The following is a 19,765-nucleotide window of genomic DNA, read 5'->3' as shown; positions in this document are numbered from 1 at the left end:
AAAAAAAAAAAAAAAAAAAAAAAAAAACCAACCAAAAAACAACCAACCAACCAAACAAACAAAAGAACCCTTAACATTTTATGTGTCCTGGTTGGCCACCTCTTCTCCCAACATCAGAAAGATTGCCACAGGCTGGAGAGGCCATGTTCTCTATGCTTCCTCTACTTGCCCTCCATGACACCACTGCTCATTTTTAAGTTCATGAACACCATCTTCAACTCCTGCCAATCAAGAGGTGCTGCCCGCCCACCTCACACAGGACTTCATTATTCGGTCTTCCTTCCTGCTTGTGGCAGCCTGCAGATCAAATGCAGGACAGAACAGCCTGAAGCTTATTTTTAGGTGAGAATGAAAATCTCTGTAAAGTTGAAAGCGTGCTGTGCTTGCCGAGAAGGCTGCAGATTTGTTCATGCTCTCGTTCCAAGGGTGACACAATCAGGATGCAATCCAACATCCTGCAGTCTGCCGCCAAAACTGACCAAGTCAGCTGTGTCTGGAAACACACACACACACACACACACACACACTCCTTAGCGGAGGACACGACAGAGAGAGAAAAAGAAAGGAAGTGGGGGAGAGTGAGAGAGTGAGCAGGAGAGAGGGAGCGAAAGAGAGTGAGAAAGAGAGAGAGAAGGCCAGCCTATGTCTCACTTCCCCCAGCTTTCTTACAATTCTGGGCTCCAGAGGCTATCCACTGAGGCTTTAGCACTCTTGCCTGACCTTCCCTCACAGAACGTGGCTTCTCTATGGAAGGTGTAGAGGACAAGGAGATCATTACCCCAAGTTATTGCCAAAGCTGCACTGTGTCCTTCCAAGTCCATCAAGGACCAGAGTGGGTATCATCTCTGATGCCCCTATGTAGAGAGAGACATGGCTACTGCCTTGACAGGGACAGTGTCCTTCTCTGTTCTTAGGAGACTGATGTGACCTTCTGGCTTTCCTCAGGGATGACTCTCATGAATGCTGGCTTTCCTGATCATACATTTGGCATCAATAACTCGTGACCCCAAATGTTCTACTTACTGCAAAGTGTCACCCTCCCCTCAGATGTTCGCTAGCCTGAGCAGTCATAGCACAGGAAGAACTAGTAACAACCAAGGTGTCCCTTACATGATGTAGTGACCAGGACTTAATAGAATATCAGGTCTCCTGCTGAGTAAGCACCCTGCCATTTGGTGGTAGCCAATCAACATGATGCCGAAGAAAGTGGCTCGGGGAGGCCTTTATGAACATCTGGGGAGCTAGCCTAAGACTAAAGCTGCCTCATAAAAGGCACCCAGGCCAAGAACATGCCAGAGCAGTCACAGAGTTCCCGTGTGCCCTACCTTCTAGGTGTCCGGCCTATACCACAGCAGAGCAGAACCTTAGCACTGCAGTTGAAGAAGTCTTGACTGCTAGTCTCCATGAAACAAGGCATGCACAGGGACAGGAGAGGGTGGGGAGACTCTGGAAACTTCAAGAAGGGCAAAGAAGGCCAGGCATTGAGTTTACAGGCTCAGAGAAGAATGGAGGTCACCAGCCACCGTCCAGAACCACTGTATATGAACTAAACCCCCAAAGTGCTACAGTCTCTCACTTAGTATTTCCCACCCTGTGCAGCACTAACCAGCTTAAAGCAGAATAAGCCCTTGGCCGATGCACTCTGCTGCTGCTGCCCTCGGGAGGCTCCCAGTCCATCAACAGTGGACACATCTGCTGTGTGGCAGGCATGGGGACAGTGAGAAGGCGAGGGCACTACATCCTTGACCTCAGGCTTGTTCTAAACTCAAGTGCCATAGAGGCCAGGAAAGCACCATATATGCCAAAGAGGACTACAGCTAATACAAGTTCTGAAATATACAGCTTCCATCTTACTCCACATAGCAGCTCCACTTCACAGATGAGACCACCGGAGCTGGTCCCTACCTGTCCCTGTGAGACAGTCACATACAGGAGGCCACACTGCTCAGGATCTGACCAGAGGCAACATAATCGGGAAACTCACACTTCTGGCTGCATTATACTCTGGTTGAAAGACCGTAACTTCCAGAAAGAGGTGGAAATGGCAGAGTCCATGTTCAGACATGGCCCAGGGTTGCCACAGGCCTGGGATTTCAGTCAACTGTGAGAATACAACAGGGGGAAGGCCATGGCAACACATACATGCAATCCCAATGTCAGGTGAGGCTAAGGCAGAAGGATCAGGAATTCAAAGTTAGCCTGAAATGCATAGAGAGACCCTGCCTCAAAACACAAACAAGCCAGGTACTGGTGTGCCAGTAGCCAATGCTGAAGAGGCTACGACAGAAGGATTGTAGTCTCAAGGCTAGCCTGGATTACCAAGGGCTATGGATGCAGCTCAGTGGTAGAGCACTTTCCATTAGACAGACCCCAATTTCTATCCTTAGTGCCTCCTTCAAACAAGACCAAGTGAAAAGAAAATAAAGATGTGAACATTAAGTATAAACTAGGGATGGTAGCACACACTTGTAATCGCAGCCCTTGAGATACCCAGGAGAATCAGGAATTCAAGGCTATCCTTAGATACTTAGCAAGCTTGAGGCCAGCCTGGACTATATGAGATCCTGTCTCGAAAAGGAAGGTGTGAAAAGGAAAAAGGGAATAAAACCAAAAGAAAAAGAGAATACCGGGCCCAACAGAGGGCTTAGCATTTTGGAGAATGTTTCTGGACCAAGGACATTACTGTCTGGCAGACTAGACTGGTGGAAAGATCTGGGGAAATGATGTGTCAACTCCATTCAGAGGGCATGAAGGCATGGGTGATTCTTCTATAAGGACAAGCCTTAGGTTGGCAGGCCTTAGACAGGGGTAGATCTTGCTGACTCTGGCCCCTTTCATATCTAGCAACCTAGGGTGCTCACTAGGGGCTCTAAACATCTTCAACCCTCCCCCCCCCTGGACAGAGACAGTTGGCACCTTGAAGATCTCACACAATAAGATTTTCACAAGGCAAAGATCCCCTCTTTAGTCACTAACGAGCTCTTGGAACCTGAGCAAAGCCGAGGGTTCCTACGTCATCTTTTCTTTGGCACATCAGGGAAAACAACCAAACTAAGAAAGTGCAATCTTTCATGCCTGGCCATCCAGAACAAAACAGGGGACCTTGTTGGTTTATACAGCCCAGTGGGTAACTGGGACATCCCTGTCCTGGTCCGGAACTGCTCTTTCTGAACCCTCGGGATCAGCCCTAATTGACAGGCACGAGGAACTGCCTGCTTTACCAAGAATTGAGGTGGCATCTAGGGAGAAATCGAGTCTCACAGCTTGCCCCCACACAAAAACAGACTATCTTCAGAGACTGGAAATCTGCTGAAGTACCCACACCAACAAGACTGCCCATGAAGAAAGAACCCCAAACTATAGTGGGGAGGGAATCAAAGGAGATACTCAATCTAAGAAATGGCTCCTAAGTCCTGTATGCTGAGAAGTTCCTTAATGCCAGGTCTTCCACACGCTTCTCTGGTGCCGTGGTCTCTGAACACATCTGTTCCCTGGTTCCTGTCCTAGCATCAGCTGGCCTCCTAGACTATCTTAGGACTAACTTCAGAACAGTTTGCCCTCTTGTTCCTCTCAAGACATCCTCAGGTACACCCTGCCCGTTAGGCGGGAAACCCACTGCTCAGGAATCACTGTGTCACTGGGAGCCTTCTCCACCCATGTTCCTGGCACCAAGTGGCTTCAGCTACTCCCAAGCAGTCTAGGCCTTAAAAATAGCCAGAGCAGAGGCCTCAGGCCAGAACTGTGGTGTTGAGCACAACTGTCCTTGAGCCCAAGAGGAATCCTAGGAATGTTCCCAGGAAAGGCTTAGGCTCTGGTCCCAGGATTCCAAGCAAGCCTCTAAACCCAGGTCAGAGGTCACGGGAAATAACTAAAAGGTTGTATGGGAGACGGCAAAGCCAGAGAAGCTGTCATCCTGGGCCTGAGGAGAACAGAAGCAGAAAACACCTGTCCTCAATCCAGAGGACACCTGGGCTGCAGTGCCTCTCTTCTACAGAACAGAACACCCGGGAGGAAAACTCAGACCCAGTTCAACCTTCAGTGTGCCACCATGGTGCCCACATGGTTAACAACAAGGAGGGCTGCTGGGACAGCTGTCATTCTCCCTGGGCTGGTCATTCCCTACTCCCTTGTAGAAAGACCAGGTTCTCCCTGGCACAGTACTTGGCCCTGTGCTTCCCTGTCCCGGACACTTTCTCGTCTTCCCACAGCCAGGCTGTAGCCCGTCAACTAGGGATGGTTTGATTGACACATCTACCAAAATCGGTTTTCCCAGAAACAAAAGAACACAGTTCCTGAGCCCATGCCTGTCCCAGCCACCTGCCACAGAGGCCTGGGACACAGACACATTCTCAGGCTTTGAAGTGTTGCTGGACGAGGAGGAAATGTCCCATCCTGCCACTGCACATAGGAGGCTCTCTGCTGCAGAAGGCACAGCAGCTCCAGTTTTCCGCTTGGCTAGGGACTGACTCTAGGGGCAGCCACCGCTGTCTGCCAATGGGCTTAGCCACAAGTGGTCCAACCATTCAAAGAAGGAGGCAGCATTTACTTGTGAATGAAACACCAGCTTTAGAAGGGGGGATGTGGGTTCCAAAATCTCCCTGCCTTGTTTACCACCACAGAATGGATGATGGTGTTGGCGGGTTCCAGAGGGGTGCCTTTGCACCGACGCGGCTAGAGGCAGCTATGCATGCACAGCTATGTGTCTCTGCTATCCATTCACCCCAACAGCAGACAAAGGGTCTGCTTGTCCCTGAGGGGAATTCTGGGTCCATCCCACAGTCCCCCTAAAGCCCAGGTTCCCAGTGGCCCACACCAGAAGGCCCCTCTGAGAACAGCCAGAGAGCAAGATCAGAGATGGACACTCCCTCTGATTCTGTCCCTCTAACTTGGCTCAGGAAGCCTACTATGTACCTGGGAGCTTCTCATCCTAAGAATGCCCAGTTTAAGGCAAGCACACAAGACAACTGTAGTTATGCCTAAGGAGATCCCTACCCTGTCCTCGGCTGCCTCCTCCCAACTAGGCTTCCTCACATGTGCCCTGCGGATGCACACGACTCCTAGAGAAGCTAACAGAGAGCATCCCAGCTCCCAGTAGAGCATTCGGACTCTTGGAGACATCCCATTCTTCAAGAAGATGTGTTTCACCCTGCCTAGCCAGCCCCACATCTGGCTATTCACAAAGCCAGTGCATCATAAGATGTGGCTGGGGGGAGGGGGGTCCCAAAACCCTAAAGGCAGCAGGAAACAGGAAGCTGGAGAGGCCCTGAGAGACACCTGGAGGCCAGCTGGTCCTTGCTTCTTTGCTCTGGGGCATGGCCCCAAGGAAGCTGGGCTTCAGTCATAAAGACATCCGGGAGTTACTGTCTGAAACACACACCACTCCCTAGTTCATCCTAGGGCTTAGAAGTCAATCACCTCAAGGGGCCCTCAGGTGGAAGCTGGTATTCCGGTATTGGGCCCATCTTTGAATGACCAGCAACCAAAATCTGCTTCCTCACCCAATCTCAGCCTGCTGACATCAAAAAGACAATGAGCACAGAACATCCATTGCCCATCCAAAGCTTTTGGACAAGTCTTGAGTTCTCCTCTGCTTATCCCCCTTGGCTCTGTGGTCAGTCTCTTGCCATCCTCTTTCTTCCCGTCCCAAACAGTTCACGGGTCATCAACCCCCTCACCAGACTCATAGCTCCGATCCACTCCATAAGGTCCCAGTAAGGTTGTTCCTTACTTTGTGAGATAGGGAAGGGAGGAAGAAAAGGCAACCCTAGCTCCTGGAGAAAGGTGTGAAGCTGTGGCTTTGCCTGTGGCATTCACATGTGACCCCTCAATGCTGGGCACTGGGGGCTACACTGACACATTTTTTTCAGCTATCGTTTCTGCCCAGAAAGGCTGGCTAAGGTCATTTTCACAGGGTAGAGAGAGCCCAGTGGCCAGGGCCTTTGAGCCACACTGGGGTGAGAAGGCTTCTTCCTACAGCTAGCTTCAGGACAAAATAGGCACTCCTTGGATAGCATGCTTTTTGGGGAAGTGTCAAGATTACAGGGTGACAACGGATGTAACAGATGGTGCTGAGGATAAAGCGGAGATGGGGGGCGAGGGAGCGACTGGCTGGGAAGCATGCCAAGTATGAGGCTGTTTCACGTTTCTTCCTCTCCCCCGCACATCCTCACTTTGCCGGGGACCTGTAGGGTCCCTCACTTAGGAGTCTGAACCTTGCTCCATTATATGCAGACAGGCATTACAGGAGCCAGCCAGGGTTGGAAGAGAGTGAGCCTCAGAGTCAGAGTCTAAGAAAAAAGGGACCCCAAAAGTGTGCCAGGAATCTGACGGCCCACAGAAGACAAGAGATGACAGAACCTGCTGAGGGCTGACCCCGCATATATACACAACAGCCATCAACCTAAGGCTCTGAGCTGACTGAAGGCTGAGCAGGACTCAGTCAGAAGTCAGAGATGCAGGGCCAGCAAGATGGCACCTGCTGACAAACCTGACAGCCTAGATTCCATTTCCATAAGATGAAAGACTTGAAAGTTGCCCTCCGACCTCCACATGCATACCATCACACAAGCACACCCACATACATACATACATACATACATACATACATACATACATAGCACACCATCACACAAGCACACATACATACTCAGATACACACAACAATACAGGTCTATGGTGTATACACCATGCTGGTAAGGGTAAGTCAAAATACCAACACACTGTCAGACATGGTTGTGCATGCCTTTAGTCCCAGCACTTGAGAGACAGAGGCGGGTGGATCTCTGTGAATTCAAGGCCAGCCTTGTCTACATAGTGGGTTCCAGGTCAGCCAGGACTATGTAGAGAGACTCCGACTCAAAAACAAAAAAGATACCAACACATCGCCATCTCAAAGTACATTGCTGAGTGCATTTTAAATCCAGGCAGCTCGGATGGTTGAACCCAGGGCTTCCTACACAACTTAAGTAAGCACTCTACCCAAGCTACAGTCCAAACCCTCTGTGTACTCTTGTAGACTCCAGACTAAGACAGTTTGCAGGTCACCTGATACCCGTCTGACTACCTTTGCATAAGCCAGAGGGGCAGTGGATATCTGCCAAACATGCCACCAAATCTTGCAGTGAGCAAAATATCCAGCAGGTCTCCAATAAGCCAAAAACTACGGTTAACCTTCAAAAAACCTGTTAAGGAATCCTGGCTTTGCACATGATAAGGGAGGAAATTACCTTCCCAGGATGATAAGGAAGGGAAGAAAGGGACCAGACTTGCACATTCCAGCCAAACTCCACCCAACATCTCCACCCAAATTCAGTTCCATCAGAGTCCTCCCAGGAGGCTGATGGCCCAGAGACTCGGGGAAGGCGTCCATCCCTCTGGCAGAACCATCATACTAAGCAGGGCCCCAAGATTCCATGCAGCATTAGCTGAACTTGAGTCCCCGCCCCTGTGCTTTGGGTCACTGTGGGGATAATATGAAGACTTCCCACAGAAATGATCCAAAAGCAAACAGAGGCGAGGTCTTCCCAAGCCCCAGCTGTACAATGCCGACACTCAGCTGGCCCTCCGAGGATACCTCTGACCACCAGGCGACCAAGGCAAACACATTTTCTGCAGCCATCTCATACACAGCTGGGTATTTACTGAGTCCTTTTCATGTCCTGACACTATCCACACAACTCTACGAGGGAGATCCGCTTTCCTCTTACTGTGTTGATGAGAACACGGAGGGTTAAACAGCTTGCCAGAGGTCCCATGACCAACAAGTGGTATCTCTAGGAATCCTCTCAGGCCACTGCTTTACACATACTCTCATCTGGGCAAGATCAACTGTTAAACAAACCTCTGACCTCAATACAAAACAGACTTAACCTTCTGGTCAGCTAAGCACAGAAAACACAGCGCTCAGACGGACAGGCAGGCATGTGTGCACAGACACGCACATGCACACACACACACACACACACACACACACACACCTTTTGCTCTCCATCCACTAGGCAGGTTTATAAGGACTGGGCTGTTTTCCTGAGTACATAAATTCCATTTTACAGCCACGGGAGTGAAGTGGACCTTGGTTTGCCCCAGCCTCTGCATCTGTTCTCCATGTAGTCAAACTTCCTTAACAGACACACAGCCCCCTCCCCAAGGGGCATAGAATACACTAGTCTAACACATTATGAAACCAGGAGCTCCTGTTTTGTTATGCATATTCGCAAAGACCAACAAATGTATTTTCAGATTAAAGAAGAAATTTGCATATATAAATTCAGATGACAGTATTTATAGCAAAATTACATAAGTCCTGGCTCCCTTATTTAGCCCCAGAACCAATTCGTTATCGGTCACACATTCAGAATTCTCCCTCCCTCCAACAGCCCCGGGCCCTCCTCCACCTCCTCCCTCCCTTCCCCTCCTCCCCTTCCAGTAGACCAGGGCCTCACATGCTGGCAAGAGGACACAGCTTCCTTCACCGTCACAGCCTAGCCTCCCAGACACACCCAAATCCAGCCTTAGACACCAAGAGAGTGCAGACAACCTCCAAAAGGCCTCCCTCCTCATGCTATGGCCTGGCTCAAGTCCACAGACACCCCTCTTAGGACCACCAAGGGACGTCAGCCCAGAGAGAGGCAGACGCAAACCGGGGCCCAAACACTCAATGGTTTTGGATCTGGAATCCCTTCAGCTCCTGGGAATGGCTGCCGCAGAGCCAGAGCCTATCACTGAGGCCCTGGACCTGTCTGGAGTCGCACCCAGGATCCAGGTTCCCGGGAGGACAGTGGAGAAGATGAGCAGCAGGCCTGGGTTCTTCCGACCCAAAGTCTGCAACTCCCCTGAGCTCTTTCGAGAATGTGTGTGTGTGTGTGTGTGTGTGTGTGTGTGTGTGTGTGTGTGTGTGTGTGTGTGTGCTGGGGAAAGAAAAATCCCTGGATCCCTAGGGTTCCATCCTCACTCTTGGCACTCAGATAACAGCACCTGCGCGGCAAAGGCAAGTCCCCAGAGGTGCAGGAACACCCTAGGTGAGAAGAGTCGGGGGCGTCCGGGATCCTCCCCTCTGGACACGACTCTGTCTTCACACCTGCCCTGACCAGCCCAGATCTTGCCTTCTTCCCGCGAAAGGAGCTCACATCGCTCGAAGCCCAATACTCTGAGACATCCTCCCCGGGGTTGCCTCCCAGGTCCCGGGGTTCGAGGCCCCGCCGTGCGGTGCTGACAGCCCGCCTCGCGCCCCCTCCCGTGCCCCTGTGCGCCGCAGGCCTCACCGAGACGCGTTCCAAGTCGGTGGCCGCCATGGCGAGCTGCGCACCGGGCGGGCGGGTTGCGGGGAGCGCCGGGGCCGCGGCGGGGACGAGCCGGCTGCGGGACGCGCTCCGCCCGGGCGGCTGCGGCTGAATGGATCCAATATGGCCACTTCCTGGAAACTCCCCTTGGCGGCGGCGGCGGGAGAAGCCGCGGAGCCGGCCCCGCCCCCGCCCGCGGGACCGGCCTCCCTACCCGGCTCGGCCCCAGCGCAGCGCGCTCCCCGCGGCTGGGACCGACCGGGGGTCTCCGCGGCTTGGCGGGAGGTACTAGCTGCGGGTGCTGCTGGGACTTGTAGTCTGCGAGGTGGGGGGCCCGTACTGCCACGTCTGGGGGACCCGGGCCGCTCTCCGAGGCCTGCTGCGTGTCCCTGGGAAGCTGGATTAGTGCATAGCATAGAGGGGTGCTACGTGTGCCCTGGGAGTTCTGTCTCCAAGCTGACTGTCCCTGCTGGAACCTGCAAACGCACTGGGACCTCCGATCGGAGGATTCATGCGCAGTAGGTCCGAGAGAGACCCCTCAGCCTCTTCTGCCTGTGCCATAAGTCCCACCTGATGCTCTAAGCTGGAGCTAGGGCGGGAGCCCTGGGCTGGACCGGTGCATCCTGCCAGGCAGCCTTTGGCTCCTTGCGCAATGATGACCCGGAGAAAGATGCACAGTTTGGGAAGCGGAGCGCGATCATCTACGCAGCATATTGCTGATGATCTTCACCCTGCTTATCCCACGAGTTTGGAGTTATGTCATTAAGCAGAGAGGACCTTGGTTCTCACAGCACGCACGTCTTCTTCGCCAACCACTCAAAAAACGTGCACAAACGTCTCAAAGGGGTCCGTAATCTTTTTCAGTGACTACAAGATCCAGCTCATCCCGTCTTCCTTTCTCTCTGGTCTCCCTGATAGTAAGACAGACTTACTTTGCCTCTGTCCCTCCACTACCCACGAGTGTGCACTCCACTCCCAATATCTTCTTGAAAAACAACTGTCCTCCCACTCAGTGGGAACGTATGCCTGCTAGAGGTATCTGGAGACCACATCTGGACTTAGTACACCCCATGCTGTGGAACACTTCCTGTTCCCTCCATAGCTTCAGTACCCCTCTCTCTCTGAAGGAGCTTTTCCCTTCTTTCTTTACAAACCATATTTTGTCTTCAAGGTATTCAGCTGAAGTACCCCAGAGTACTTAACAGTGTTTTTATTTTGTTGGATGCTCCACCATGCTGTTGTTCCTTGTACATATCTCTGACAAGAAATGCGACCCCATGCAGCTCAGTTTTGTAGAGTGCTTGCTTGCTAGCACGCAGGAAGCCCTGAGTTCTGTCCCCAGCACTGCATAAGCCAGATGTGAGGGGCACATTTATAAACTTAGTATTTGTAAGTTAGAGGCAGGACAATTCAGAATTCAAGGTCATCCTCTACTATAAAACAAATTCGAGGCCAGCCTGGAGTAGAAGAGACTGTCTCAAAAAACAAAAAGATGAAAAACAAAAATATAAATAAACAAACAAAAATGAGGGGAGAGGGTCTCAGCACAGTGGTTAGAGTGGAGAGGTGGTGGATCAATAGCAAACTTTCCTGTGTGAACCACACCCCTTCACTTAGTATATACCTTTGAAAGCTACTCTTCTGATTGTATGTATCCATGGGCCAGCAAGATGGCTCAGTGGATAAAGTTGCTTGCCACCAAATCTGATGACCTGAGTTCAATCCCTGGGATCTACATAATGGAGAGAACTGAGTTCCTCCAGTTGTTCTCTGAAAATAAAGAAAAATAAGCAAGGGACTTTAAACTGTGACTGAAATCCAGTGTTCATTAATTAGTGTCTCCTCTAACCCTCAATGTCTGACCCCTTGGAGTGCACTCACAGTTGAGGAGTTCATCATCTGAAACAGTTGCTGCAAGGTAACATGCAAGAAGCTTCTCCTTGGGCTGGAAAGATGGCTCAGATGGTTAAGAGCACTGACTACTCTTCGGAAGGTCATGAGGTCAATTCCCAGCAACCACATGGTGGCTCACAACCATCTGTAATGGGATCTGACACCCTCTTCTGGTGTGTTTGAAGACAGCTACAGTGTACTTACATATAATAATAAATCTTTTAAAAAAAAAAATCAGTTTCTCCTTGCTGCCTTTTTCTTTCTCACTCCTCCTTGGCCTTAACTACTTTTTAAATGGCCTTCATTTCCACTCGAGTGTTATTTCAAAACATCCACTTAGTTTGGCGTGGTGGCACTCACCTTTAATCCCAGCCAGACAGATCCTGTCTCAAAACAAAAGGAGGTAGGGATGGAGAGATGGCTCAGCAGTCTTTTAGAAGACCTATATTTGGTTTCCAACATCCAAATTGTGGGGCAGCTTACAACATCGTGTAACTCCAGATCCAGGGGTGTCTGCTGCCTCTGGCCTCCTTGGGCATGCACACGCGCACACGCACACACACACACACACACACACACACACACACACACCAGGGAAACTGGTGACTTCTCTCTCTTGAGAAGTGTCTACTCTCCTAGGAAAACTTTCTCCTCATCTCCAAGACTCTGATTTCTCATATTGTCCATGCAGGTGCGGGTTTGCACTTCTAAAGGAGTAAAGATTGTCTCTGGGGGCCAAAAGGTGAGTAGACCGATCTTTTTCACATGTAACAAAGGATTTTCTACAGCATGATTCCACGTGGTCCTTATATACACCCAGGGATACAGCTAGGTCCCAAAGTCACATGATCAAAGTCTATGAAGTCCCGGAGGAAGTCCTCAGAGCTTTTGGTTGCCCGCTGAGCATTGTCCTGGAGAAAGCAAACTATACCACTCTCTACCCCACCCTGCCCTGACCCCAGTCCCTCCCCACCCCATATGCAAAGCCAGAAGAAATCTAAACAGGGCAGACCTCACTGCAGGAAACTGCCCCTTCCTGGTCTCTGGCTTCTCTTGTGTTTGTTGATAGTTTGTCATTTCTTTTGTTGCACAGAGGTTCCAGTTTTTCATGGTTCTCCTGTTATTTTTGTTATGACTTTCATTTTTCTCCTTTAATAAAAGGCCTGGAATGTATCTCTGGAGGGGGTTGCCTGACTCACAGGAACAAGGCCCCGGGGCTTGCTCCCCAGCACTGGTGGGGAGGGCTTGTAAAAGAAGTTCTTGATCTTTATCTCAAATTCATAAAATGTTCAAAGGGTAGGAAGCTGGGGTGTGGCTGAGTGGTAGGGACCGTGGGTGACAGGAGCAAGGCCCTGTGTTCCATCCCCAGCACCAGGGACAACCAGCTGCACTCTAGCTACTGCTGGGCCCCAGACCCCTTGTAGTAGATTTAGTAACTTTGTTTTTTTAAAGTTTTGTTTGTATTTTATTTTCTTTTGTTGTTTTAATTATATACTTGGTGGTGGTGGTGGGGTGAGACTGGGTCTCACCATGTTGTCCTGGCTTTTGTAGAATAAACTGAGCTTAAAGATGGTAGTGGTCTTTCTGCCTCTGTCTCTTAAGTTCTTAGATTTCAGGGGCAACCATGGCTGCTGGCTTCAAACTCCCTCTATGTATGAGTGTGTGAGTGTGTGTGTGTGTGTTTGTTTGTGTGTGTGTGTGTGTTGGAGATGTATATGCCCATGTATGTACAGGTGCACTCTAGAGATTCGATCTCTTCCCCACCCTTTGGGGGATGTTTTGTTTGTTTTGAGCCATCTCCCTGACCTTTTCATATAGATGCCGGGGATCTGAACACGGGTCCTCATGCTTGTATGGATGAGCCATCTTCCTGACCTTTTTTTCTCTTCCAGGCTGGCCTCACACTTGCAGCCAGCCTGTACCTCAGCCCCTCAGGTGCTGGATTACGGGCATGATCTCCTCTATGCCCCCATGGTCAGCTTTATATTTTCCTATGAAAGTATTTTTTGTCAAATTTAGATGATGCGGCTAAGAGTGTGCCAAGCCACTTCCTTCATATCCTGCACTGACATACAATGTAAATGGAATTACAAACCACATTTCTGCATGTGTGTAGGTCACATACCAATCAGAATTAGATCAGTCAGTTCAATGGCATTAAAGTTTCTTTCTTCCACCTCCCTTCTTTCCTATGTTGTCCAGGATAGCCTAGAGCTTAGCTGACTCTTCCACACTGTTGTTGGCATCCATGGCTTTGCCCTCATGGTTCAGTGTGGGGGTGATGCTGTGTCTGTGAACCAGGTAGTGGAAGGAATGGAGAAGGTATGGGGGAAATGAACAAACACCCTCAAATGATTCCAGCTGCTGCCACTGGTGTTTCCGGTACTTCTGCTTACATTCCATTAGCTAGAGTTGGGAAATGAGGTCTTTATTCTGCCTGGCATGTGTATAGCTAAAGATTCCATGAAATACTAGAAAAGAGACTGGGAGCAGACCCAGTCTGCAATGCACCTGCCAGGAAAACATGGGGATATGAGTTCAGATCTTAGCACCCATGTAAAAAGCCTGGTGTGGTAGCACACATCCATAACTCAGTTCTGTGGAGGTCATCCTGCTAGACTGTATAGAAATGGTATGTACACTTTAAATTATTTAGACAGTACAGTTAAGTTTAAATGACCCCAATGTCACCACCCCAAAATGATCAGCATAAGTGTCACTTTACATTATTCTAGAAAGCTCTATGGGGCTGTTTACAGATAAGAGGAAAGATAACAAATATTTTATAGAAGTGTCCCCTCGGAGCCAGCGAGATGATTCCTGGAACTCCCACGAGAAGGAAAAGAGGAAATGTAAAATTGGGAAATGACTTTGTTCTCTGACCTCCGTGGCTCTGTGGTCCGAACAAACACATACATACATACAAGAAATAAAATAAACAAAGGTAAAACAGGCATGGTGGTACACACGTCGAAGCCCAGCCCTTGGGAAGCAGAAGCAGATGGATCTCTATGAGTTCAAGGCCAACCAAGCTGGTCTACATCGTGAAATCTTATCTCAAAAAGTGAACAGATAAATATTTGATCTGTCATACCAGTGCTGCTAAAATGAAGCATATTGTTTAATGTTCCTTAAACTTAATAGAAAAGAGTTAGAGGGGAGTCTTAAGAAAGAGTTGGACCTCAAAGAATGTTTCCTGATCTCAGAGGATATTACTTCCTAAAGACACCTTTGAGGTTAAACACAAAGTTGCAACACCATTCAGAGACTTGTTTACATTTCTATTGTACTCGTGATCTTGGTCTCTCCCACCTTCTCCACTTTGTTAATTGTTACTCTTGCAGTGTCTGGACTAGGAACAATCACATTCTATTCTGGAAACAGAATTCCGTAATTACTCAGTATACGGTTTAATTAATTTGATGCTCATCAACTGTCCTTTCACACTATGTTTCCATTTGCAATTTTAAATAAAAAAGTCTCAATTCAGTTCTTAATGGAAGGAATCTACTTAGTTGTTTTTCCAAGAAGGGTTAGGATACTCAAGAATGTCAACCTTGGCTGGGCAGCGGTGGCACACGCCTTTAATCCCAGCACTTGGGAGGCAGAGATGGCGGATTTCTGAGTTCGAGGCCAGCCTGGTCCACAGAGTGAGTTCCAGGACAGCCAGGGCTATACAGAGAAACCCTGTCTCAAACAACAACAACAACAACAACAACAAAACAACCCCCCAAAAAACAAAACAACAACAACAAAAAAGAATGTTAACCTTGTTAGGTATAGTGGCACTTGGGAAGCAAAGAGAGAACCGACTCTCACAAGTTATCCTGACCGGCACAGGTGTTCTTTCCCTCCCCAAAACACTCCCCTCTCTTACACACACACACACACACACACAAACACAGAAATGAAAAATTTTAAAAGTTGTTTTAAGGAATGTTAATTAGCCAGTAGGAATGGGTGTACCTTTATTCCCAGCACTCAAGAGGCAGAGACAGGAAGATCTTTGTGAGTTTGAGACTAGCCTGGTCTACATAGCGAGTTCCAGGCCAATCAGAGATGCACAGGGTGACTTTTTCTCAGAAAGTAAAATCAAAACAAAACAAACCTGAATGTCAGTTGCTTGTACCTGGGAACCAGGTGTGAGCAGGGTAAAGCTCACTATTGCTATTTTGCTCTGCTGGGGATTGAACCAATGGCCCCATGCACACCAGTCAGAAGTCCTCTACCTCTGAGCCTCATTCTCAACTCTACCTATAATACTTTTAAAATCATAACTCCTTTCTTACAGAATATAATAGCTTTGGCTCTTTTTTCTTCTAGGAAGATGTCTGATGCCAGCCTCAATATTTTCCTTCAGGAGTGATGTTTTTCTCTTTGAAAGAAGAAAAAGAAAATCAGTTTTCACCTATTTATTGATTTATTTGTTTCTTTGTTTGTTTGTTTAAGATAGGATCTCTCTACATAGCCCTGGCTGGCCTGGAACTAACTATGTAAACCAAACTGGCACCGAATTTGCAGAGATATCTTTGCCTCTTGAGTGCTGGAATTAATGGTGTGCACCACTATGCATGGTCCATTCTTTTAAAAAAATTATTTATTATTACATATAAGTACACTGTAGCTGTCTTTAGACCCACCAGAAGAAGGCGTCGGATCTCATTACAGGTGGTTGGGCGTCGGATCTCATTACAGGTGGTTGTGAGCCACCATGTGGCTGCTGGGAATTGACCTCATGACCTTCCGAAGAGCAGTCAGTGCTCTTACCCCGCTAAGCCATCTCGCCAGCCCAGCATGGTCCATTTTTTAAAAAATGGTAATTATGAGATGTCTTAGTATTCACTATTCCCAGTTGCCTTTTCTGGAACATTGTATGGTCTAGTAACAAAAGAAATATTGTCTACAGCACAGGGGACTTTATGTTTGAGTGTGGATTCCACACATGCAACCATGAACAGGGGAGATATAAGCCAGAGTCAGGTTACCTGGCAGGAATGATAAAATTAAAATGTTTCTCTCTCTCTCTCTCTCTCTCTCTCTCTCTCTCCCTTTCTCTCTCCCTTTCTCTCTCTCTCTCTCTCTCTCTCTCTCCCTCCCTCCCTCCCTCCCTTCCTTCTTTCCTTCCTTCCTTCCTTCCTTCCTTTCTTTCTTTTTCTTTATTTTATTTTTTATTCACTTTACATCACAATTGCAACCCCCCCCTCCAAGACCCACCCTTACAAATCCTTTCCCCCATTACCTCCTACCTTCTCCTTAGAGAAGGCGAAGCCTCCCTTAGGTACTGAAGCCTCCCTTAGGTACTACCCTGCACTGGTGCACATCCAGTCCCATCAGGACTAAGTGCACTCTCTCCCAATGAGATCCAACCAGGCGGTCTACTTAGGTAAAGGGGGCTCAATGGCAGGCAATAAAATCAGAGACAGCTCCTGCTTCAATTATTAGGGCACTCACACGAAGACCAAGCTGCACATCTGCTCCAAATATGTAGGGGCCCTAGGTCCAGCCCCTGCATGCTCTTGGGTTGGTGATTCCGTCTCTGTGAGCCTCCACGGGCCCTGGTTAGTTGACTCTGTAGGTCTTCTTGTGGTGCCCTTGGCCTCTTTGATTTGCACTATTCTATCCCCAACTCTTCCACAACTCTCCCTGAACTTCATCTGATGTGTGAGTCTCTACATCTGCCTCCATCCACTGCTAGATGCAACCTCTCAGGAGGTAGTTATGCTAGGTTCCTGTCTACAAGCATAGCAGAGTATCATTAATAATGTCAGAGGTTGGCTCTCTCACATGGAATGGATCTCAAGTTGGGGCAGTCATTGGTTGGCCGTTCCTTCAGTCTCTGTTCCATCTTTATCCCTGTGAATCTTGTAGGCGAGACAAATTTTGGATTGAATGTTTTGTGGGTGGGTTGGTGTTCCCCTCCCTCCACTGGAAGTCCTGCCTGGCTACAGGAGGTGGTCATTTCAGTCTTCATACCTCCCTGCTGGTAGGAATCTCAGCTAGGGTCACCCCTATAGACTCCCTAGAACCTCTCCTGTCCTATGTCTCCAGCTGCTTCCCCCCACCAATAAACCAAATAACCCAATTTTTAAAAATGGGGTACAGTGCTCGCTTCGGCAGCACATATACTAAAAAATGGGGTACAGAACTAAACAGAGAATTCTCAACAGAGGAATTTTGAATGGCAGAAAAACACTTAAAAAAATGTTCAGCATCTTTAGTCATCAAGGAAATGCAAATCAAAACAACTCTGAGATTCCATCTTATACCCAATGAAGTGGCTAACATCAAAAACTCAAGTGACAGCTCATGCTGATAAGGATGTAGAGCAAGGGGAACACTCCACCATTGCTGGTGGAAGTACAGACTTGTACAGCCACTATGGAAACCAATTTGGTGGTTTCTCAGAAAATTGGGAATAATTCTAACCCAAGACCTAGCTATACCACTCCTGGGCACATATCCAAAAGATGCCCCATTATACCACAGGGATACTTGCTCAAATATGTTCATAGCAGCTTTATTCATAATAACCAGAAACTAGAAACAACCCAGATGTCTCTCAACTGAAGAATGGATAAAGAAAATGTGGTACATCTACACAATGGAATACTACTCATTTATAAAAACAAGGACATCATGAAATTTACAGGCAAATGGATGGAACAAGACAATATCATCCTGAGTGAGGTAACTCAGATTCAGAAAGACATGTATGATATGTCACTTAAAAGTGGACATTAGTTACAAAGTACAGGATAACCATATTATAATCCACAGACTCCGAAGAAGCTAAAAAACAAGGTGGGTTTAAGGGAGGATGCTTGAATCTCACTTAGAAGGAGAAACAAAATAGTCATCAGAGGTGGGTGGAGGGAGGGAACTAGGTAAGAGAAGCGGGTGAGGAGGGGAATGGGGTTGGGGATCAGGTATAAAGAGCTGGGGTTGGGGAGAGAGGGTTGGGTGTGAGAATAAAATGTTTTTCTTTGGGGGGAAAAATGTGACCATCAAAGATCATAATAGAACAAACGCTTCATGCTGGCCATCAAGTCAAAGAACGTACTTAAGAGAGGACAGGTACAATTATGAGACCAAATTCTGTAGGGAAGGCCCCGCAGAGCCATACAACAGAGAGAAAGGGCCCAGCAAGTGGAGCCCCCCTCCCCAAAATAACTACCATCTGCTTTATCCATCAAGTTCTCACTTCAACAAAGGCTTCTTCTACAGCTAAAAATAAGTCAGAAACCATGTCTCCTGGGGGAATTTATTCAGAGACAACGTGAGTCCGTGAGTCCGGAAAAGGCTGCTGTAGGGAGGAACCTGGGGGAACCTCTGAAGCAGAGCTAGGAAAGCAGACAGGAAGAGTTTCACCTCACACCAACCGATTGGCCATGAAAAATGGGGCGAAGTTCCATGGAGAGCTGTCAGGAATTACTCTAAGTAGGAGAGGAAGTAAGAATAAATGAGCAACAGAGAGAAGACACATCCTTGGAGAGAGCAGAGGGCCGGACTGATGCTCAGAACCCACCTAGACAGCCTGAGGAGTAGGGGGCTAAGGCATGCATTACGTGTGTGTGTGTGTGTGTGTGTGTGTGTGTGTGTGTGTGTGTGAAGGAACTCAGGTGTCATTCTTTGGGCACTGTGTATTTCAATCACAAAACAACAAAAACAGAGTGTCTGGTTGGCCTGGAACTCACCCAGTGGGTTAGGTTGGCAAGACAGGAGCCCCAATGACCCACCCTCCCAGCACTGGGATTACAAGCATTTATTACCATGGCTGGTATTTCTTACTTGGGTTCGGAGTATTGAGTATAGTACCAATTGAGCTAACTCCCCAGGCCCCACCCTCCCTTTCACTTAGGAAAATAGCTTTCCCAGAAACCTCCTAGTAAAGTTTTGAATGTCAAATGTGCCTGACAGGTTCCTGTATTTATATACTTGGTCCCCAGCTGGGGCACTGTTTTGGGAGTCATGGAGCCAGGAGGGTGATGGCTTAGCTGGCTGGGATAGGTCACTGGAGGTGTCCCAGTTCAGCTTGTTCTGCTAGCTGAGCTGGTCACAGCGGGAGCTCAGCCACTCACTGCTTTTTGCCTCCAAGCCCCTCCCCTTGCATCCTGCTTTCCATATCTAAACTGTCTGAGCCCTCTGAAACTTGGAACCAAAGGGAACGGCTCTCCAAAGTTATTCTGACACAAGCTTAAAAAGTCATCTGGGAAGAGGGAATCTTAGTTGAGAAAATGTCTCCAAAGGACCTTGGAGCATGTCCTTAGACCATTATCTTGATTGGTGTGGAGGAGCCCAAGCCAATGGGAGTGGTGCCTCTCTTGGTCCTGACTTGTATAAGAAAGCAGGCTGAGTAAGCCATGGGGGAGCAAGCCAGTAAGCATCGTTCCTCCACTGGCCTCTGATTCAAGTGCCAGCCCTGACTCTCCTCAGTGATGGAGTGTGACCTGAGAATTGTAAACTGAAATAAACCCTTTCCTCTCCAAGTTGTTTTTGGTCATGATGTTTGTCAGGAAAATAGACAGCAAACCAGGACAGTGGTGTATGCCAAGTCCTTTGTCACAACAACGGGACAAGTCCCATGGGGCCTCCCA

General features: G+C 48.5%; 1 protein-coding gene across 5 annotated transcripts in view; it reads right to left on the bottom strand.

Annotated features, from left to right (window-relative positions):
• Septin8 (septin 8) overlaps nt 1–9,562 on the bottom strand; it is a 29,020-nt gene extending 19,458 nt beyond the window's left edge. For 2 of the 5 annotated variants that reach the window (XM_031351852.1, XM_031351850.1), the window contains exon 1: nt 9,261–9,562. In XM_031351852.1, coding sequence (XP_031207712.1) covers nt 9,261–9,290 — 30 coding nt within the window. In that variant the 5' untranslated portion in view covers nt 9,291–9,562. The remainder of the gene's footprint in view (nt 1–9,260) is intronic. The other 3 variants (XM_031351851.1, XM_031351853.1, XM_031351854.1) reach the window with 3 other exon arrangements.
• Nucleotides 9,563–19,765: the final 10,203 nt, after the last annotated feature.

Source organism: Mastomys coucha, unplaced genomic scaffold, assembly GCF_008632895.1.
Source record: "Mastomys coucha isolate ucsf_1 unplaced genomic scaffold, UCSF_Mcou_1 pScaffold5, whole genome shotgun sequence".
Classification (NCBI taxonomy): Eukaryota; Metazoa; Chordata; class Mammalia; order Rodentia; family Muridae; genus Mastomys; species Mastomys coucha.
Note: the sequence above shows the minus strand (reverse complement) of the source record. Positions and strands in the feature narration are given on the sequence as shown.